The 21,538-nt window shown below is 32.4% G+C and overlaps 1 protein-coding gene across 1 annotated transcript; it reads right to left on the bottom strand.

Moving 5' to 3' along the window:
* Positions 1–18,687: 18,687 nt before the first annotated feature.
* Positions 18,688–20,840, bottom strand: LOC108768715 (uncharacterized). Its single transcript, XM_018519253.1, has 4 exons — positions 20,725–20,840; positions 20,513–20,633; positions 19,673–19,732; positions 18,688–18,970 (listed from the first exon to the last, which is right to left on the bottom strand). The coding sequence occupies exons 1-4, from the start codon at positions 20,838–20,840 to the stop codon at positions 18,908–18,910; spliced, it is 360 nt and encodes a 119-aa protein (XP_018374755.1). The 3' UTR covers positions 18,688–18,907.
* Between the last annotated feature and the right edge of the window lie 698 nt (positions 20,841–21,538).

Here is a 21,538-nt window from a genome sequence, read left to right as displayed (position 1 = left end):
TGTGCCCATAACATCTTTTATCTATACCATATTATTAGCTACCGGCAAAATTAACTTGTTTCGAAACCCAATTTTCCGTATAGTTAATATAGGATTCTTTAATACAACATTTCTTGAGTTAACTCTATTGCTTTAGTTAAATTGACTTTTACAATTTGACATTATGAATTTAACAATGTTTATTACAACGTAACTTTCTCTTCTTTCGTCGCAATGATATTTTAAATATTTCGATTTTACGTGATGGCAACAGAATTTTATGAATAAGCGTTTATTTTGTTGATATATGACAAAAACTTTCTTATTTTGTAACTAACAAATTTTTTTCTAAACAAATTCTATTCTAAACAAAATTTGATTAGAATAATGGAATATTAGTTAGAAATTAGAATTACTAAATTTCGATTAGAACAAAGTTTTTTAATTAAAAAGTAGGAAGGCTTTTGTAGGTCATATTTCTGTCAGTGAACTAGGTATAATAATTTTTCAGAATAAAGCACTAAAAGCTTCGAAACTCACCACTATAATTTTCGTGCGAAAAGGACGCAAAAAAGCACAAACATCGAACTGGAAAAAGGAACTGTTTCTTAACGGTCGACGCCGTTTTCATAAAAAGTATAATTTGATTAGCTCGAGTCATTGCTCGCAAGGCTGAAGTAATCTCGGCGGAACTAGGCGAACAAATACCACTTAATTGCTTTATGGTCTTTCGTATAAGAGAAAGAATCTCGACCGCGTCGCGAAAAGCGCTCGGGGAAGTTCAAAGGCTTCGTCGCGAGAAAAAAGACGGGGGAAGCCTTTGAAAAATCACAGGGCGAAGAACTTTACCTGTCCTCGTTCCTTCCTCGCTAAGAAACGAACACTTTTTCAATCATGCGACTCGTAACATATTCGGAAAGACATTATTTAACCGTTAAAGAAAGAACGGAAAAATAAGAAGGAAAGGCGAATTTATTATATCACAGAAAGGAAGCACTGTTATGCACAACAATGGGACTTTTAATAACTTATTTTATATGCCAAAGATCAATTTGATAACAGAGAAGAATTTAGAGGAAATTGACTATATAATATTGACCTAATTTAATTTTTACAAATGGGGAAATATCGATACTCAATTAAAGTTTCATAAAAATTAGACGATATTTTTTTTTATTGCAGAGGTTATTGCTCTCTTACTTCAAGATAATACAATTCAAAAAATTAAGTTTCTCAGAAAAAAGAAAAAGCTATTTTTCAACTTGACAGAAAATTATTAATGAAATAATATTGGCAAAAATTATATATTTACTTAACATGATCAGATGTCACTTTCATTTCACAACCCTTAAAAAAATCATTATTTTTGACGATTTTTTCTGGAAAATTACGTTTAAGTTATATTATTTTTTAAGTAAGGAAGAAATATATTAAAATACCGAAGCATAATACAAGATACATTAGCGGAAAGAAAAAGAGAAAAAAAAGTCAGTTTTCCTTCAGAAATATTTAATAGAGTATGAGATAGGAAGTGAATCTCTGGAAAATAATCTGATATAATACAAGCGATACTAGAGTGGAAACTCATCCGAATGATATAACAAAGATTCACTTTAGCACTGCTGCTTTATTCGATTTGCAATCGAGCCTGATAACGGTCAATCTTTCACGCAAATTAGTTTGAAAACTTGAAGATGAAATCCTATAGCAATAAGAATTATCTACGTAAATTTCATTTGCTAATCGAATTGCGGACTTAATTCTCAACATCTGGCGAATTTGCATGCGACAGTCGTCTTAAGTTCGCATAAAATAAATGGTGAGAGCATGTGTTGTGTAGTTCGAAACAATACTGTTTCATGTTAAATCAATTTGAGTTATTTTTAATCATTTTTATAAGTCGACACTAATCCTACTCAGTATATTGTTAATTTAAATAAAACAATGAAGTTTTAAACAATTTAACTCAAGAAAATGTATTTTTAAGTAAAAAAATTAGTTTATTATTTACCAAAAATAAGTACATATGTTAATATGGACGTTTTATATTTTGAAATTAACCACAGAAATGAATTGATGTATATTTTGACGTACGGAAATGTGTCTGATTTATATTTTGACACACAGAAAGTGTTTAAAATAACAAAATGTTATTTATAATACTGAATTCTCTTCTAATATGAAATGTTATTTAACTCAAGACATTAAACATACATATAAGTAAAAGAACATAAGTAAACAAATCGCCATATTCGATCAAGATGGTTCTTCGTGCTTAATAATATTTTTTTATGAATTTATACAATTTCTAATTCAAGCTAACTGTGCGCCGATTATTTGTCGGTCTTAAAACACAGTTTACTCTTAATTCGAAACTGGAATAGTATAATAGCATAAATTAAATAGATAAGCAATTTAATATTATTGTTGTAAATAAGCATCTTAGAAAGCTGTTAATGATTTTATGCTAATAAGCATTTCAAGAGATTAGATTATCATTACTTCTTTGATATCTACAGTGAATACTTAACGTCCATTTCTTTCAATCCAGATTAATCATAATCTCGGTTTAACTTACATTTTACTTTTCTGCAGTTCTAAAAATCAAAAAAGAGTAAAGAGTAAATTAAACCGAGATGAAAGTTAACCTGTACGTACATTAATACAAATAAACTTACGTATAAACGTGAGACACCCAACTGGAAAATTTCCACAATGTTATTATTCGGAACTTTGTCAGCTCAGAGAATTTATCGAATCGCCCATCACTCGCTCTCATTACGTGACATTAGACAGATTCCAGGCTACTCGACGACTTCTCTTTCGAAGAGATTCGGTACAAGGAAGAAAAGGGTGGGGGAGAGAGAGAGAGAGAGAGAGAGATTCTTCCGCGGAAGTTCTTGAATGAATCGAGCAATCTTGAGGTCCTTTGTTTTCAAGAACTGCCACTTGTAAATATAATTACCCCGCCGTACCGCTTTCTCTTTGGTCCGCCACCCACACCACCCAACGCCGCCGTTCCTCCCTTTCACCCCTACTCCATCGCTGTGTCTAATTTGATTCCGCGGTTGTTTTCACCCTCCCTCCCCTCCAACCCTCCGGATCTCTCCTCCCGCCTCTAACCACCAGAATACTTCCTCTCCGCCCCGGCGTTCCGTTCTGTTCTGGGCGCTTCGCCCACGCATTGTCTCTTGTCTCTTCATTCAAATTACCCTCGGCTTTCCCATTCTCGCGCCGGCACAACTCGCTGCCGTAGCCCCTTCCCGCCCTCCTTCTCTCCCTCCCCCGCACCACCGTTCCGGGTCTCCTGTCCCTATTCCTCGCGTACCAGTCTCGCAGTTTTCACCCTTATTGTTGCGGTTTTATTGAATCCGCTGCGCATTGTCTGCGCGCGAGCGAGAGACGCGCGGCTGTTGTTCAAAGAAAATTGGCGCGCGGTTCGAAAACGCGTCCCTCGTGCTCTATCCTCACCCTCCCACCTCTTCTGTTCATCTTTCAGCCAGTCGCACGATCCACCTGCGAGATCGGGTTTCACGGCTGCGTAAATACGGTAAAAGGATCAACGACGTTATGTCGTAACATCGTTGTACATCTTTCGGTCAAGTTGTGCCGCCATGCATGAAATCGCATATAGATATGTGTAACTTTTATGTAAGTCCGCATCACCGGCGGCAAACGTCTCTCGTGGATTTTTTTAGAAATAGCAAAGTTCAAGTAATTTTCTAAATAATTTTCTAAAAAGTAAATCGCGAATAAAACGAAGTATAGTATGAAACGGCATCGCGCGTTTATGCAACCAATTAATTTGATATTTATTATGAAAATTGGAATATGATTCGCCCATTTGCTAAAATAACGGCACAATTCAGAGAATAAAATTTTCTAGAAAATAAGTAAAAAAATAAGTAATAAAATATTTTAAATCATTAAAATTTTGTAATAATTTTGGTAATAGATTATAAAGGAATAAAAGTATGTTCTTTTAAAATATATTGTTTCTTTTTTCTTCATATATCCATTTCTTTATTGCAAGTAAAAATAACAAGTTGTATCATTGTTGTAACAAAAAAAATTGTAGATATAAATTTCAAAGAATTTTCTATTTTCTATGAAATTAACTATAAGGAATGGTATTTTATGCATTATACATCGAACGACACTTGATCAAAGATCCTTTTATTACAAAGAACACATTGTTTCACGGTTTAATGAAATACTCTTTACAAAAGAGTAGGACAAAATGTGTCGCGAGCCGTATTTGAATCTCCGGCGCTCGCCGAGAATCCATAAGTTCGTTTCGGAGCAGCGGGGGATGGAAAAAAAGGGCGCTTAATAGCCGTCAGCCTCGTGGCTGTTGACTCGTGTAATGAAAATCAAGAGTAATCGAGAGGGCGATGGCTTTTGTCGGGGACGCATGAATTTCAACGGACGACCATTAATTATTCGAAATTAAATATCCTTCGCCAGCTTTAATTAAAATGTTTACGATATCGTTCAGTCGGCTTATCGACGACATTTCGCGCCGTTGATATATTAAAAACAGGCAAAATCATTCGTCACGAGAGCTCCGATATTTTTCACTCGCATACTCGATCTGCACGGACCGTAAAAAAAAAAATATTGTTTTACCATAAAAAATATTTTGATCAACTGTACACGAAAAGAACGATTTTGCTGAAATATCTAAAAATTTAGCTAGATATAGATCAAAAAATAATTTGATTGAACCATCAAAATAATTGCGTTAGATATCAAAGAAACAATGGTAACCCAATTCCTGGAGTTAAATAATATTTGTTATTTTTAACTTTCATATGTGTCAAAATATAAATCAATCTATTTCTGTGGTTTGTTTTAAAGTAAACAACATCCATATTAACGTATATATTTAATGAATAATAATATACACTGAAAAAAACGAGGAAGAAAAACTAAATTTTATAATAAATATTTGTTTGAATAGTTCTGAGTAAATATTTAGTAAATGTAAACATATATTTATTTAATAAAAAATTTAATTTAATTTTCAATTTTTTTATTGAGTAATATTTATTTACTGTAAGTAAATGTTTACTCAGTATTATTCAAAGAAATATATATTAAGATTAAGTAAATTTTTTTTCAGTACAAATTTAAGTCAAATGTAATACTCTTTTCTTTTAATTAAATTGTTTAAATTAAATTCTATTGTTTTAGTTAAATTAATAGACATAATGCAGAGCAGTAATGAGAGACCTATAAAAATGATAAAAAATAAATCAAATTAAATATAATTTAACATTATGAATTTAATAGTGTGTACCTATACGAAATTCAAGCATAATGAGTAATGCTAAAGTTATATTCTAACAAGCAGCGCCAGAAACCTCTATATACTTATTTTAATAATTCAATAAAATTATTTTTAGATACTATAGCAAAACCGTTCTTTCCACGTATGATATCGAAATTTGGGACATTTTGCCGCGTCCGTCGAACCTCCATCAATTTCCTTCTAAAATCAGTTAATGCAATTATATCCGCGGTCTCGGGTAATATTTCCATAACCATAATTAAAATTCCGTCCTTTCCCGAAAGAAAGAATAAGAGAGAAAATCAGTCCTTCAACCTGCACCACCACTGACTCTTGCGAGCAAACGATTCTTGTTTGTCTTGCAAACAAAGGGTTTCTCGCGAGGGTCGGGAAAACGTCGCGGGGAGGATGACGGCGGTCGGAGATGGAGAGAAGAGGTGGCGCGGTGGAAAACAGGGGCGGAATTATTACATCTTTTGTCCGAAGGCTCGAATCGCCCCGTTTGTGGAATTGCGCGATCGCGATTCACCAGCCCACGATTGCGGACGCCAAATGCCGCGCGGGCGGGTCGCCGAGGCTTTTGTTAGTTTTGACTAATTTCCACCGCCGTGGGTAATCTGCTTCAATTCGGGCTCTCACGCGCGGCTCACGGTTATTCCGCAATGAAACCGGATATTTCACGTTTCTTATGATGGAAACCTTCATATTTGTTACACATCATTGTTATACATTATCTTCTTAGCTGTTATAAAACGACTCTTATTTATATATCAAATACTGCAAGTGGAACAAAATTTTCTCCAATCGTTGTCAGGGAAAAGATACATTAAAAAGAATTAAAAATTTCTAGTTGCAAATGGGTGAATCAAAATTTTCTGATCAAATTTATTAGAATTCTAGTTGAGATAACCAGAATTTTGATTGATACAATATTTCTGGTAAAATCTACTAGAATTTTGATTTTCATCAGAATAATTATATCGATCAGAATTCTAATTATTTCAACTAGAATTCTAATAAATTTAATCAGAAAGTTCTGATTCGTCCATTTTCCACCAGAATTTAATCCAATTATACCATTTTTCTCAATGTTTTGATGCATTAAAGGAATAATTTTACTTTAAAATATCTAAAATTTAGATAGATACAGATCTGAAAATAATTTTGTTAAATATAATAAAAATAATTATGTAAGAAACTCAAATTTATGATAAACAATAATGCAAAAATTTTTGAGATCCTAGCAACTAGCTTGAACGTTCTATATAGTTACTTTGATAGTCCAAAATTATTTTTAAATCTGTATCTAGCTAAATTTGTACATATTTTAGCAAAATCCCGTGTGGTAATTATAAAGCTATCAAGTAAAGTTTTATTACATGTATATAATTGAATAAACTATTTTATATAATCATTGCAATTATAAAGTAGTTTATCCAACTATATGTATATACGTGCGTGCATGCGTGCGTGTATGTATACATTTATATATATATATATATCTTTGTAGTTGTCATTACCATGTTTTCTCTAAATGTGTATTGCTTTTATGTATTTACATCCTTTTATGTAAAATCATGTTTGAGTTACCATCACAATAATAAAATATCCTCTATATTAAAATATATCCTTTACTTTTATATGGATAGATTACGTGTTAAATATTTGTAATTTTTAAATAAGATAGAAGTTGCACGCTTCGTGATTTATTGTTGTAGGCTAATGTTTCACCATCGGACAATTAAACGGGAGATTGCTGCGGTGTAGCAGACTTTAAAATTTAATACCTATTTGACGCTTGCTGCACCGTCGCCGATCTACCCCTTCGGACGAGTTTAATTCTTGTAGGTCCCATCGGTGACTTTATCGCGAGAAATTGCCACGCTCCGGAAACCGTCGTTACAGCATCGTTACCGTAAGAACTTACTGCGGGCATTGTTACGGCTAATGGTACCGAACTTGGTTAACTTTCAGTTTTACCGTCGATTCGGATTAAGAATTTATGGTAACGACTGGTTCTCGGTCTATTATCCACCGCGAAGAGGCGAGTGAGACGTTTTCCAGTGTCGCGCTTTAATTATGATACTCGCACTTATTTTTCCGCCCACGAAGACATTACATCGAATTAGGGAATGTTCATCGTTATGCCATGTAAGCACTTTCGTCTTGGAATTGATACAGATGACAGGACAAGTAGTCGCGTATCTGTTACTATAGGGTGAAGCATTAAGGCTCTATCACGTATCGAAAACATCAAATAAACTGTTTAGATCTATTCGTGATACTTTATAATATATATACAAATATACATGTATATGAGTATATATATATATCTTTAATTATATATTTTTCAATAATCCCAGATAGTACTATGTCCAAAATCAGGACATAAGACATCATTAGAATGTCTTTTAGGCAGAATGCGCAGTCACTTGTTATTTAAGTCCGTCTTAAGTACAGCCTTAAGATGTCATGAACCAATCAGAGGGCCATATTAGCATCTTAAGACATTACTTAAGACAATCTTAAAATAAGAACGGACTATGAATCGATCACAGAGCCGTATTAGCATCTTAAAATATTACTTAAGATGTCCTTAAAACAAGAACCGACTATGAATAACCCGGTTTTAGATAGACATATTATAAAATGTCTTAAAAACGTCTTTTGTCTGTCATAAGACGCCTTAAAGATGTTTTTAAAATATATTTAAGATATCTTATATCCCCTTCTTGGACAAGTGTGCTGTCTGAGGCGTTAATCAACGGAACTCTAAAAAAAAACATATTAAAGAACTCCTTTAAAAGGAAGTTAGAACTCTCATCAGAACTCTCTAAGAACTCTCTAAGAACTCTCTAACTAAACTGGGGTGCAACTTCACATGCACATATCAAAGATTTTTTTGAAAAATTTAATAGATCAACAAAGAATATTTTATGAAACTTTAAATTCTCGAACTACATTAGTATATTTTAACATAATATTCTATACAGAAGTTTCGGAACATTTTCACGTTTTTTCTCCATTCCCTTTCACGATAGCGTGATACGGGTTTAAGAACGTTGGATAAAACACCGTCGGTCGCAGAAAAGATGCGAGTCTCGTGTGTCATCTAATCCGAGGACCTCTCGCCGACAGGCAATTGCATTAACGAAGAAACATGGCGCGACAGGAGCGAACGCACGATCAGAGGCCAGAAGTTATAACTCCACTCGACTCTCTAGTTTTATCCCCCTCCCGCCCACCATCGTCCGAAAGTACACCCGTGGCGTGGCAACTTCTTCGCAGTCGGCTAACTTCTGCTAATAATGGCGAGACATTAATTTCGTGCGATTGGGCCCGGCGGACGGCCGCGACAAAGGCAACAAACGGGATAGCTTGGCGAGGAGGAGAAGAAGGAGGCGGGGGACTCGGATGAGATGATCCTCTCTCGTTTTCTCCCCAGCAGGTCCTTCCTCGCACCAATCCTCCCTCGTTCGAGCATTCGAATTCTCTCTACAGTAGCAGAAAGAGAACTAGAGAGAGAGAGAGAGAGAGAGAGAGAGAGAGAGAGAGAGAGAGAGAGAGAGAGAGAGAGATAGCGGGGTGTGTGTTTTAACCCTTCTTCTTTACGTCGTAGCCGTATAATCCTTCCCTCTCCTTCGAAGCGGAGCGGTCGGTATAATCGCGCCACACTGCTGTTCCCGTGGGAGCCGTTGCTCCCGACACGATTCTCCGAAGGACGAAAACGACGAAAAGTTTAATGAGTCTGCCTACCACGCATTTTCGGCCGCTAAGATTGCGGCTGCCGACATTCTCTTACCTGATTTCGATTTGTAAGACACGTGAGATTTCCTTACGAAGACGACGAGCGGTTAATCAATCAATATCGATGACACACAATTCAGACAGAAACTCCTTGCAGTCTTATTTTTTTATTTGCTTGTGATTACTCGCTTTAATCATAAACGAGACAAAACTAAATCTCTACACGGAAAAAACGATTTTGCTGAGACATCTAAAAATTTAGCTGCAGGTCTGAGAATTATTTTGTTGGTTCATCAAAATATTTATACTAATTTATTTCTAAATATTAATATTTAGAAAATTTAAGCACAATTAACAATGCAAAAAATTTTGATATATTAGTAACCAATACTTCACTGTCAGATATCAAAGGAGCAATGGTAAAGGCCATGGCACATAAAAAAACTTAAAAATAAGACTTAAGCAGTAAGCGAATTGACCAATCACAATAGAGATCGTAAGACCATAATGTAAGCCGTAGCGAATCCAACATGTTGATTTTAATACTGCTTAAGTCTTACGTCTGAAGTTTTTGTATATACCAAGGCCTTGAGTTAAATGACATTTTGTTATTTTTAACTCTCATGTGTGCCAAAATGCAAATTTATCCATTTCTGTGCTTAGTTTCAGAATAAACAATATCCATATTAACGTGTGCACTTAATAAATAAACTAAATTTGTGTCAAATTAATTTCTTCAGTTTAACTGTTTAATTTTGTTTTTTTAGTTAAATTAACGATATATATATTGAATAGCAGCAGTGGCGATCTATAGGAATTATTGAAAATAATTCAAATTGAGTATAATGAATTTAACAGTGTTGAGCGTCCTATACAATTATTTTGTGGTCCAGCAAAATTATTTTCAGGTCTGTATCTAGTGAAATTTTTACATATTTCGGCAAAATTGTTTTCCTCAGGTTTTTCCGTGTAAAAATTGACAAGAAAGACTATGCAAGGTGGGCAAGAATTGAAAGTATGGTGAGAAAATCGCGAGAAACTCACTGTAACGTTAATAAAAATTAAAACATATTCTGCAATTGACGGTATAACTGAAAAGATGATAATTATACAGAAATTATGCGTTTCATGGATTATCTCCGTGTCCAAATCCATTTCTAGAATGCCAACGTTTCGTGAACATTGCAGTTCACTTCATCAAGGCGAAGAACAGACTGATACTGATGATAATTATATGAATGAAGAGACAAGTCTGTAGTAAATTCATTTACGCTATTTATAAGGCAACCTGAAAGATTAAAATGGATAATACTCTCTATCAGGAAACTGCGTTTCTGTGTGTCACTAAAGCGTATTATTAATTTTATGCCTTTCGCCTCGATCGATTAACGAGCGTCACATTGTCCGCACATTCTGCGAAGTTGAATTGATTGATTAGATCGAAGGATAATCATCAATCATCCCCCGCGTTTGCCACTCGGTCGTTGTTGCTGCACAGTGCACAATTATGTCCAATACATCTTGTATAAGTCCATTGCGTATTGAGATCACGATTAAAACGTTGTAAGATCAGTGCGTGCGAGGATCCGACGACATTTCGCAGCGCAAACGTCACTAGACGCTAATTGGTTGTCTTAAATATGTAAAGCTAGTCTGCCCACCGGGTACGGGTAACAATAAACCAACACTTATAGACAAGATATACTCCAAGATACAATGCTAAGTCGCACCCTTGGTGCTAACAATGTCATTTACGAGCTTTCCATATCGAGCTTCATGTGAGTGGTCTAACGTGAAATTGTTTCTATGTGAAATTTATCTGCGAAATTTATTATATTTTTATTATTTCGTTTATAGCAAACGTTGATATCTGATAGATAGTTGTATAATATAAATTATATATGTAAGTAATAAAATATAATTACGTAAATTATATAAATAAAATTACAAAGAAAACTACGAGAAGCAAAATGTTTAGTGCTAATATTATAGAATAATAAATCTTATTATTGTATATAATATTAGGATTAAACATCTTGCTTGATTCATAGCTCTCTCTCTCTCTCTCTCTCTCTCTCTCTCTCTCTCTCTCTCTCTCTCTCATTTGTTTAATTTTGAAATTAAATTGAACCTTATTTTATCTCTTAGTACATAAATTATATAATATATAATAATTATATATAATAAGTTATATAATATATAATTATTAACGTTTCGCGTTACACACAACATTCTATGAATTCATAAAAAAAACAACGAATAATAGAATATTTATATACTGTTCTTTTTTTTCTATTCCGATTTTCATTTCTGCCTGGACCAAGATTGGCTTCTTGATTACGGAATATAATTTTTACTTTCCATTTTGCCGTGTGCATTTTTACTAAAAGTCATCATCATTTACATCAGTTATCAGTTTCAATTTCAAGAGTTCCGACAACAATCGCACGTTTTTTTTCGGGATGAACGATAGGGAGTCACGGCCCCGGCACATCATAAAAACTAACAATGATGGAAATATTAGTTCTTAAAGCCGCACGGGGTGTCGTTAACGACTCTCTTGAAGCAGCGGCTTGCGACATTGCGAGAAGTTACCACTCCCTTGGTGCCCGTCGAATTTCTTTACAAATTTTCCGCACATTACATATCTCTCTCTCTCTCTCTCTCTCTCTCTCTCTCTCTCTCTGTTTATCCACCTGTCTCTTTCTTGCGCACGATACGAACGGCAGTTATAACTTCCCATAACTTCTCTTCCCATTGTAGTATCGCGCCAAGCTGACGGGGGAAAGGACTGCGCGCGAATGGACTTCGCTTTTCAGAGTTATGTCTTAATCATCTCGTTTGCTCTCTTCCCGAATACTCTTGGTGCAAGAATATAAGAGAGAAATACGCAAATCAAAAACAATAAAAAAAAAGTCTGGTTATAGCTATTAAATGAATGTTATTTAGCATACTGATTGAATATTTAGTAAATATTACCAAACATAATAATAATAGTAACCAACCGTTTGATAATATTTAGAAATAATCAGAATAATAATTAGAAAAATAAGATAATATTTAGAAAAGTAAAATTAGCATTTAGTTTCAGTTATTACACACAAATAAAGAACACTGAAAAAAGTCGTCTAGTTATAGCTATTAAATGAATTTTGTTTAGTTTATTGATTCAATATTTAGTAAATATTACAAAATATAATAACGCTATATAACCAATCATTTGGTAATATAATAATTAGAAAAGTAATATTAGCAATATCGAGAATTATATGAGTTATTGAAGAAATGCTGAAATAAACACTTGTCGCGAATTAGCTATAAAGTAAGAAACTTGAACAATCGCAATCGTCGTATAAAATGACAATCGATATACTTCGATAAATATAACATCGCGTAAACGAAACTACTTTTGGAGAGCGTCTTTAAATTCGTTGTTTGCGAGCAACCGACCGATAATGCCGGAACATTATAAATTTAAGCACTTTTAGCGAAAGCTACGTTAGATATCACAACCGTTTCGCACGCAAGCTGTACTTTGCATGCCGCATTCTCCGGACGGCTTGCCACCCTTGTTTGACCTGGCCAAGTATAAGTGTTGCGCTCGAAGTCCGAATGCATAATTAATCGGGTTATCAATTAAAGGTATACCAGTGACTCGTTATCGCTCTGTACGATTATCTTTATTTATATCGACTTTATTTATATCTATATCAATGTACATTATCGACTCGCTAAAGGAACTGACGCTCTGACACTGAGATTGACATCAGGTAATTAAATTCAACTGATTCGAAGACGAATTGAATTTAAATAACTAGCGATTTTCTCGATAGTCTCAATTTTTCACTTTAAATATTTGTATAATTTAGCTCCAAGAGTAAAAGTTTTATGAACATTTGTGCGAGAGTTTAATTGAAGAAGAGATGTTATATTACGTGTTCAAAAACAGTCTCAATGTATTACCATTGAAACTTTATATATGCAAAAATTTCATTTCCAACTGTTTGTCACACAAAGGCTGTTGATATTCCGATATATCGACACAATCACCAAATCACCCCATTATTATTGATTTAATTCCTAATACCATTAAAATATACATGATACGGAACATTCTCTGTATAAAGTAACGTGATGCGTATTTATATTGCAACAAAAATTATTCGGTCTGCCTCTCTATCGGGCAATAATCCAAAATATATATACAATGCCGCGTAACCCAACAGTTTATATGTAAAGATTAAATTATTAATTGATCTGTTGTGTTTCCGTATGGCCTGTTATAACATTTGACGGGTAATAAAGAGTAATAATAATCGCGGTATTGCAAAACAAACAACAGATAATCCGAAATAAATCCGCAATCGACATTAATTCTGATTCTTCAAAAATAATCGTATTACTTTCCAATGATTTAAAAAATTTACAAGAATTATACACGGAAATCGTACACGGAACAAATTACTACGGTTGTCACAAAAAAAAGTCGCTCATTAATACATATTTCGGTTATAAGAACTCTGGTAGAAATGTATGCAGTTTTCCTAGATACCTATCCAGTTACTATCTAATATTACTGTATTCTCATTAATTGTGTCAATACTGAGGAAATGGACAAGAACTTGATAGAGTTTTATTCTGTCCATTTCACAAGCAGTTGGCTTGCTTATTAATCAATTTAATATCCATTATTTGTTATGTTTCTATTTAGTAAATGGATTCAGTTTTTATGCAACTTTTGTATGCAGTAACTGCAAACAAAGTGTTGCATCCTGATTGGGATCCTAAGTAGTTTTCCTTCTCAGTTACTAGACACAAGTTGGTGTAACTGTTTAGTAACTACTCAAAAAATGTATAAAATTTCTCATGAACCAGAGAATTGTAGTATGATTATGATAATCATAAGATTGGTATATCTTAACGATTATGGCTGTAAAGATATATCCATTTTACGGTTATCACAACCAAATATATTGATTAGCAAAAATTATCATTATTACCAAAATTTATCATTATTACAATTATCATTGTGGCAACCGTAACATTTTTTCTGTATATTATCTAAAATAATTTCATGCAGCGCGCGCACGCGTTTGAACGGAGAAAGACTGGACGTGTTTGATGAACATATTTCCGGCGATATTTTCTGTCAAATACTAATACGATTTCCCTCCACCAACGTTTAATTAAATGCTATCTATATCTTTCTGAAAAGTTTCTAAAGTTCAATGTATTGCTACGATCATTATTTGATCGATGATTGCAAAATCATTATTTCTGAATTTTATTAATTTATTAATTACTAATCTAGCGATGAAAGGTTTTCATTAAACGATTATTATTTTTACGTCTCATTAAGCATGAGATTTCAGTTTAATAATGATAGCTTATTCACGTTGCACGAAGCATTCGCTTCAATAAATAGAAGCGAAAATATTTACCCCATTTTATTCATGACTGGTTATATACGCGTGACTAATTGCCCATTTAGTTTGTTCGCTACGATTTGACGTCATCGCATTATAATAATCGCCCTTTGGCTGCAGGTTATAATATTATTGCTTTAAACCTTTGAGTTAAAAACAGAAATAAAGAATATATATACATATATATGTATATATGTAGCAAAAAAGTAATATAAAAGAAGTTAACATTTACATCATAATTATAATATTATTAATATAGAGATATAGACACTAGTATATAATAATTCTAATGTAATTTCAATATCGTTATCACTATATTTAGAAACCGTAAAAAACACGAGCGAACAAATAGACGCTTTGCGTTTCGTTTAATTATTCGAAGTACTCGAAACATAGTAAAAAAAATCCTGAAAAGATTTAATCGTGAATTAATTTAAGACCAGTACCACCAACGTAAGATTAACTTTAATCTTGATTAATTTACTCTTTACCTTTTTCTGATTCTAAACATTGAAAAAAAAAAATAATAAATTTTAAACTGAGATTGAAGTTAATCTTACATTGATGGAATGGGTTTTTATATCTATTTCTACCAATAATGTCCCAAGCAGAACAAGTCATTATAATATCAAAATGATGTCAAAATGACTCCAAAATGATCACTAAAAGTCATTTTTCAATAATTTCCGATTCATTTTAATGTCATTTTGACGTTATCGTGACTCGTCGTTCTGCTTGAGATAGTGTAATTTTAATCTCGATTCGACGAACTCTTCATCTTTTTTTATAATTCAACACTGAAACAAAATATACTAAATTCTAACAAATATTTATTTGAATAGTATTAACTAAATATTTACTTACGGTAAATAAATATTTACTAAATTAAAAAATAATAGAGTAACATCAATTTAATAATTCTTGTACCACATAAATATATGTTCATATTTAATAAATATTCATTTAATACTATTTAAATAAATATTTATTATAATTTGATACATTTTTCTCTGTAAGAATTGGAAAAAGATGAAGAGTAAATTGAACCGAAATAAAGGGCGGTATGTTCATAATCCGTCTTTATATCAAAACTGTCTTGAGTAATGTCTTAAGATGCTATAATACGTCGCTCTGATTGGTTCATGACTTCTTAAGACTGTACTTAAGACGATCTTGAATATAAGATCTGACTATGAACACCGACCAAAGAATCTACATTTGATAGAAACTAGAAATAGGCACTAGAGGACTAGAGTTTTTGAAGACTGGTACGCCCTCATGTATATTAACATAACATCACGATTAATTACATACCGACCGAACGTAAAATGAAATCGATTATCTATCGAGTGGATAACTATGATTTACTGATGGTCAAATAACATACTACTATTACCATAGGTACGCTATTTATCATGGTTGTTATTTATAATTTACTGCCAGCACTGAAAATCTACTGTTTACGTTACGTGCACTATACAGTAAAAAAATTTGTGTATTTATGTTGGAAACGGTCCACTCACGTTCTTGTTAAAATTTTGTGTTGAATTTTTAACATATTCGAGTGCTAATTTAACATAATGTGATTATATTATTTAAAAATTTTTAGTGAAATTGATATTCAATGTTTCTTAGTGTCAAAATGACACAATTTATAGTAAGTGAACAAGTAACACAAAAATAATGTGTTTTAAAACGTAAATTTTAAGGTAAATGAATAAAAAACGTGTTAATTTAACATATCATAAATGTTAATTTTCTGAAACAAATATGTTCTCACGGTTTTTTTACAAACTATCGATGTTATCTTTCTTTGTATTTATTCTATTACATAATATTTGTGTTACCTTCTAACATATTCATCTTGTGTAAAATTAACTCAAACATTTGAGTGAACCATTTGGGACATGCGATTTATGTTAAATTCAACACATTTTTTCCAACTGTGTATAGATTTTGAGTACTGGACCTGAGCCCCTATTTTTTAAAAGAAGCTTAAATGGATCCGTGGATAGAAACTTATGGAAGTAAAAACCAATCGCTCGGTGAGTAGGCTGCATTTTAAAAACCATAGAAAAAAAATCTGTTGCAATCTTTTAGTCGGTAAGTGTACATTAAGCACACGTCTGTACGAATGTACAAAACACACTTTAGATCTCCAAACCAAATTTCCACTAAACTTGTAATATATTTAAAAAATTGATTTAATTGCAATTGCCTTATTGTTACAGTTATAATTATTTCAGGTTGGTCAATAATGATAACTTGTGTAAAATTTTTTGTATGATATAATTATAATATATAAACACACACACACACACACACACGCACGCGCGCGTCTGTGAATTAATAATATTGCGACATGATAAAACCATATCATCAGTTATCAATTACTGTTTTAAGTATATACAAATATGTACTTCCTTTATATCACTGTATTTAGTTTGGATCGCGCTTGACACACTTGACGATGAATTTGTCGCCTTATCTCTCAAAAACTGTATCCGGTATCGGATTTTCCATCAGATCGACACCGAAAAATCTTAAACTGTCAAATTCGCCACCGGATTGTTATATTAATTCGCGAATTAATAGAACATGATTAAATGATTCTTTCTCCTGTTAGAAATTAAACTCAGCGAATTCAATAACAATCTGTACGTGATTATTGGTACATTCGTAAATACCTGATGACGATCTTACACGTTGCATCCTAGCTGCATTTCCAGAGTAGAATATTCACGAGCAAGCCAGGATTGCTGGTTCCTTTGATCGCAATTATTCGATTAATACACCATACAAGATGACACACGATACACACAACATATTTACATTTGAAGGTTTGTTCGCGTCAAATGCTCCAACATTTGGCGCGCAATGGAGATCCTGTGAAATTTCAAATCGAGGAACTGAGGCAACCAATCACATCGCAGCGATCGCGCGCGCTCGTTCAAATTTCAAGGAGATGCTATTATAGAGTTGTCGGATCTATTCGAAACTTATCCCTATATATTGAGATGTCCTTAATACTTTATATATACTTTATGCCATAATTTAAATTAATATTTATTTGTATTTTTCTCCTAAAATCCCCCAAAAATTCTTCTAAATGTCTTGTACCCCCAAAAATCCTTCGGTAAAAAAAGAAATACTTTTAAATTTAGGAAATCCTCCCAACCTGGCAATAAAGTGCTATTATCGCTATTTGTATCATTCCATCTTTTTGTTGCCATTGCACTTATGATTAGTATGATGCTTGTGTGTGTACATCTGAGATTCGTTCTTTTTAATTCAATTTCTTATACGGTTCGTCTTATCTATTTTTTTTCACACAAAAGAGGAAAAGAGAAAAGATGAACTATATATGTACACACAAAAAGATTCAACTAAAAAAAACAGATCTTGATCTTTGGAAAAAGAAAGAGGAAACAAACGAGCGCAATTAGATGTTAAACAATTAGAAATGTTTCTTTTATAATTAAAATTCAAGAATGTTTTAATGAATAGAAAAAAATATCGAATTTCAAATTCATCTAATAATAAATACAATTGTTTCACAGATATTATAAATTTAATTAAAAAAAAAAAAACATGAAGTAACGGACTCTAATCATGGGAATTATTTGATGTAGAAATAAAATTCAAAGGATCATAAAAAAAATAGATGAGAAAATTATATTCTACAGTTTTAATAAAACTTTTTAATAGAGAAATCATTGTAATACAATTTAAAGCTTGATTACAAAAATATTTGTTATAAAATATCTATATATACGTTTTTTAGACATCAGTTACATCTTACGAATCTTACGAATTACGTAAATATCAATAGAATTGTAGATAACGATAAGCACTATCTCGCGAGTTGTCATAAAAAAGCTTTTATTTATAACTGGGTCTGTCAATTTTTAGAAATCAAGTGGACACTATATGACTTTTTCAATTTTAAACTTAGAACTTTTAAATCTAAAAACTGAAATTCTTGGAGTAAAAATTGAATTTATTGCTAAAAAATTGATCTTTTAATTTCTAAAAACTAAGATTAGATTTAGAATGTATTGTTTTATTTTTTTAATTTGAACAAGTATTTTCGATAGAATTGATTGTTAACTTTTTATATTATTCTCAGCAAAAATGTTATATTTAAAAAATCTTTCATTACTGTGTATATGAATGTATGGCAGTATTACTGTTAGCATATGAAAGAATGGGAAAAGTATTAAACATATAACACATACAATGTACTTAAAGTGAATTTTATTAATTCATTGATTGTTTATCTAACAAGAAAACGAAGGTTCGCATCTCTAATTTTCACTAAGCATAAAATTTTACATTGATAGTAATGTAATAATTTTACATTGATAGTAATGTATTTGGAATATTACGCACATGTTGGATTTATTTAAGCGCATTACGGATCTATTATCACCTTCAACATGGACTGTCCTTGACATGATTATTAATTAACAGGTGCAAGGCTTGCACGTACATTTTCCACCCTGTGTCTTGCAGCCACATTGATCTATAAAAAAAATATAATTTATTATCATAAAGGCGAAGGTTTAAATTTTTCTATAAAAAAGATAAAAGCAATCGTTTATATAAAATTTAATAAATAGGCCACTTTAAATAACTTTTTAAAAATGTCGACTATTCTTCTCATTTTTTGCAAATAAAAATTTTTAATATTACTACTCTTTGCTACGTCAATAATGTAAAATATGAAATTGTGAAAATAAAAACGAAGGAAAATAATAACGAGACATACGAGAGTGAAATAACAGAAAAGGAATGCAGTGTTCCGGAAAACCGTGACTCATTACGTATACAATGATCGAAATGTCCGTAAGTATAGCATAGAAGATTCGAATAATATATTACGCGCAACTGCGTCGCACAACGAAATTGCGCCACAAGTCCCGCGGAACTGCGATGTACAGTGTTAAGGGATATTAGCAGGCGTCAGCCGTTATTAACCGGTCATTGTCCGGGATAGAAAATAAAAAATAGTACAGTTACTAGGTGGCGCACGTTCTCGTTCGTCGATTCTGCTTGGAAAGAGACATTCCGATACGGTATTGTGAAAACGAGTTCAACAGCTCGCAACTGGTTGTAATTAAGAATAATAACTCGTTAGAGAGGCATGACGAACAAACAGCGAAATGCGCAATCGGAAAAGCGAGTGCGCAAAATATATTGTTAACATTTCTAATATAAATATTACCTTTGCATCCGGAATCGCAGCACGAGCAGTTGTCACCGCACTTACAATCCTGGCATTTGTCTGTAATAAATTTAAAAAATTATTTTAGAAATTTCAAAATAAATTAAAATCAAATAACAGAATCCTATTTTTTGTCAAAGCAGACATCAGTATTTAATAATATATGTAAATTTACAAATGCATTTTTCAATCTTTATATGTCAATTCGGTATGTCGAATTTAAAACACAACTACAAACTGAAAATAACAAAAAATTACATTGGCTGTCAATTTAAAAATGATGTTAATAAGCCTCTTAAAAAACTCTTAAACACTGCAATGAACTTAAAAAATAGAATTCTGTTTCTTATCTAATTTATTTTTATCAGTCTAATTAAAAAAAATATATTTTATAAATTTTCACCTATAATTGTTTAGAATGTATTAAATATATTTAGAATACATATTACAATGTATTAAATAAGTATCTTTATACATTTATACATATAGTAGAATTTAAAGATATATATTAGAATATACACACATATATTAGAAAGAATACAATTCTAGGCGTATATATTTTTAAGAATCCACATTATTTAAGAATCGTATATAACATTCAACAATTATTCAACAAGGTATTTCAATAATTCAATAACTATCAATTGCCCTTTGACCATGCACTGCCGAATGATAATTATAAATCAATCGCGTGACACCTTAAAAAACACTGATATGTTTTCTGCATGTATATTTTTCATTGTGCCTCAATAATTCCTCTAAAGAGCAACAGTAATAATTGAGGAAACGTCATGTCAAATTCTCTATTAATATTCATTAAGTATTTATGAGCATACTCACCCTTGCATTTATCACATCCTGGTCCCGGCATTTTGGTCGGCTTTGGCTCGTCGCTTCACAGTTGTGACTTGAACTTTCAGATAATGCAGCGGAATGCTTACTCGCCGGTAGAACGTCGTGGCTTCGAATTTATCGATTGTTCCCCACCATGGTCGGGGGCTTGGTTCCGAGCGGCTTGACAAGCGCAATGTGCCGCGTGTGCAATCGTCAACATGCGTGCCATGCGCAATTTCTCAGGGCCGTGTGACTCCAGCGACACGAGTTTTTCTAACAGGTTGTCGATTAGGATGACGCAAAAAGAGGCGTTATCTCTATTTAGACTCAACATATAAAAATTGTCACTTTCCTGTAAACATTTAATTTGAATTAATGCGCGCGTTTATGTCTTAATTCTTAATACAATGTTAAAGACATTCGTTATTATCAAATGCAAAATTAATAGTCATAAAATTCAAAATATTAATATCATACGATGCGAATCAATTCATAAAAGATTTACATATAAAAATTGAAGTGATATTGAATTAAATAAATTTAATCAGCAAATTTAAGGATATACTAACTTCGGATATCTTAACTTTTATGACTTATTATCTCTAATAAATTTATTTTAACGTACAGAAGCATAAATTGGATATTATTTTGTATGAATAAACCAGGTATTTAATGTAGAATAAATTTGGATACGTAATAAAAGAAGCAATTGTAGAAAATAACTTATTTGCAATCTTCATTTGACGAACTTATTTATAAATTTTTATACATTTTTACGGTGTCTATGTTGCTGTATATGTATCAGGAAGTAACACATTATGTAAGCTCAAAAAAGTTTTCAAGTCCGACATATCAAGGGCGCTCAAATCACGCAGACAATACATGTCCTCGTATTCTCCTTCCTGATTGTCTAAAAATTCAGTGCGATATTGGCACAGATCTTGAAGGTATTATTGATTCAAGATCGACGGCCCTGTCGACATTATCGGTAGAAAACCAATCACGAGAATTGTAAGAAACGACGCAGTATTG

The sequence above is a fragment of the Trachymyrmex cornetzi genome, unplaced genomic scaffold, assembly GCF_001594075.2.
Source record: "Trachymyrmex cornetzi isolate Tcor2-1 unplaced genomic scaffold, Tcor1.1 scaffold83, whole genome shotgun sequence".
Classification (NCBI taxonomy): Eukaryota; Metazoa; Arthropoda; class Insecta; order Hymenoptera; family Formicidae; genus Trachymyrmex; species Trachymyrmex cornetzi.
This window is presented reverse-complemented; position numbering and strand designations above follow the sequence as displayed.

Bases quoted from the DNA above. Each gene is read 5' to 3' on its own strand.
- LOC108768715 (XM_018519253.1), bottom strand. From the start codon at position 20,840: ATGTTGAGTCTAAATAGAGATAACGCCTCTTTTTGCGTCATCCTAATC. The intron at 19,733-20,512 runs GTGAGTATGCTC...AATTTATTACAG, and splicing joins AGGATGTGATAAATGCAAGG to ACAAATGCCAGGATTGTAAG. The intron at 18,971-19,672 runs GTAATATTTATA...TTTTTTTTATAG, and splicing joins CTGCGATTCCGGATGCAAAG to ATCAATGTGGCTGCAAGACA.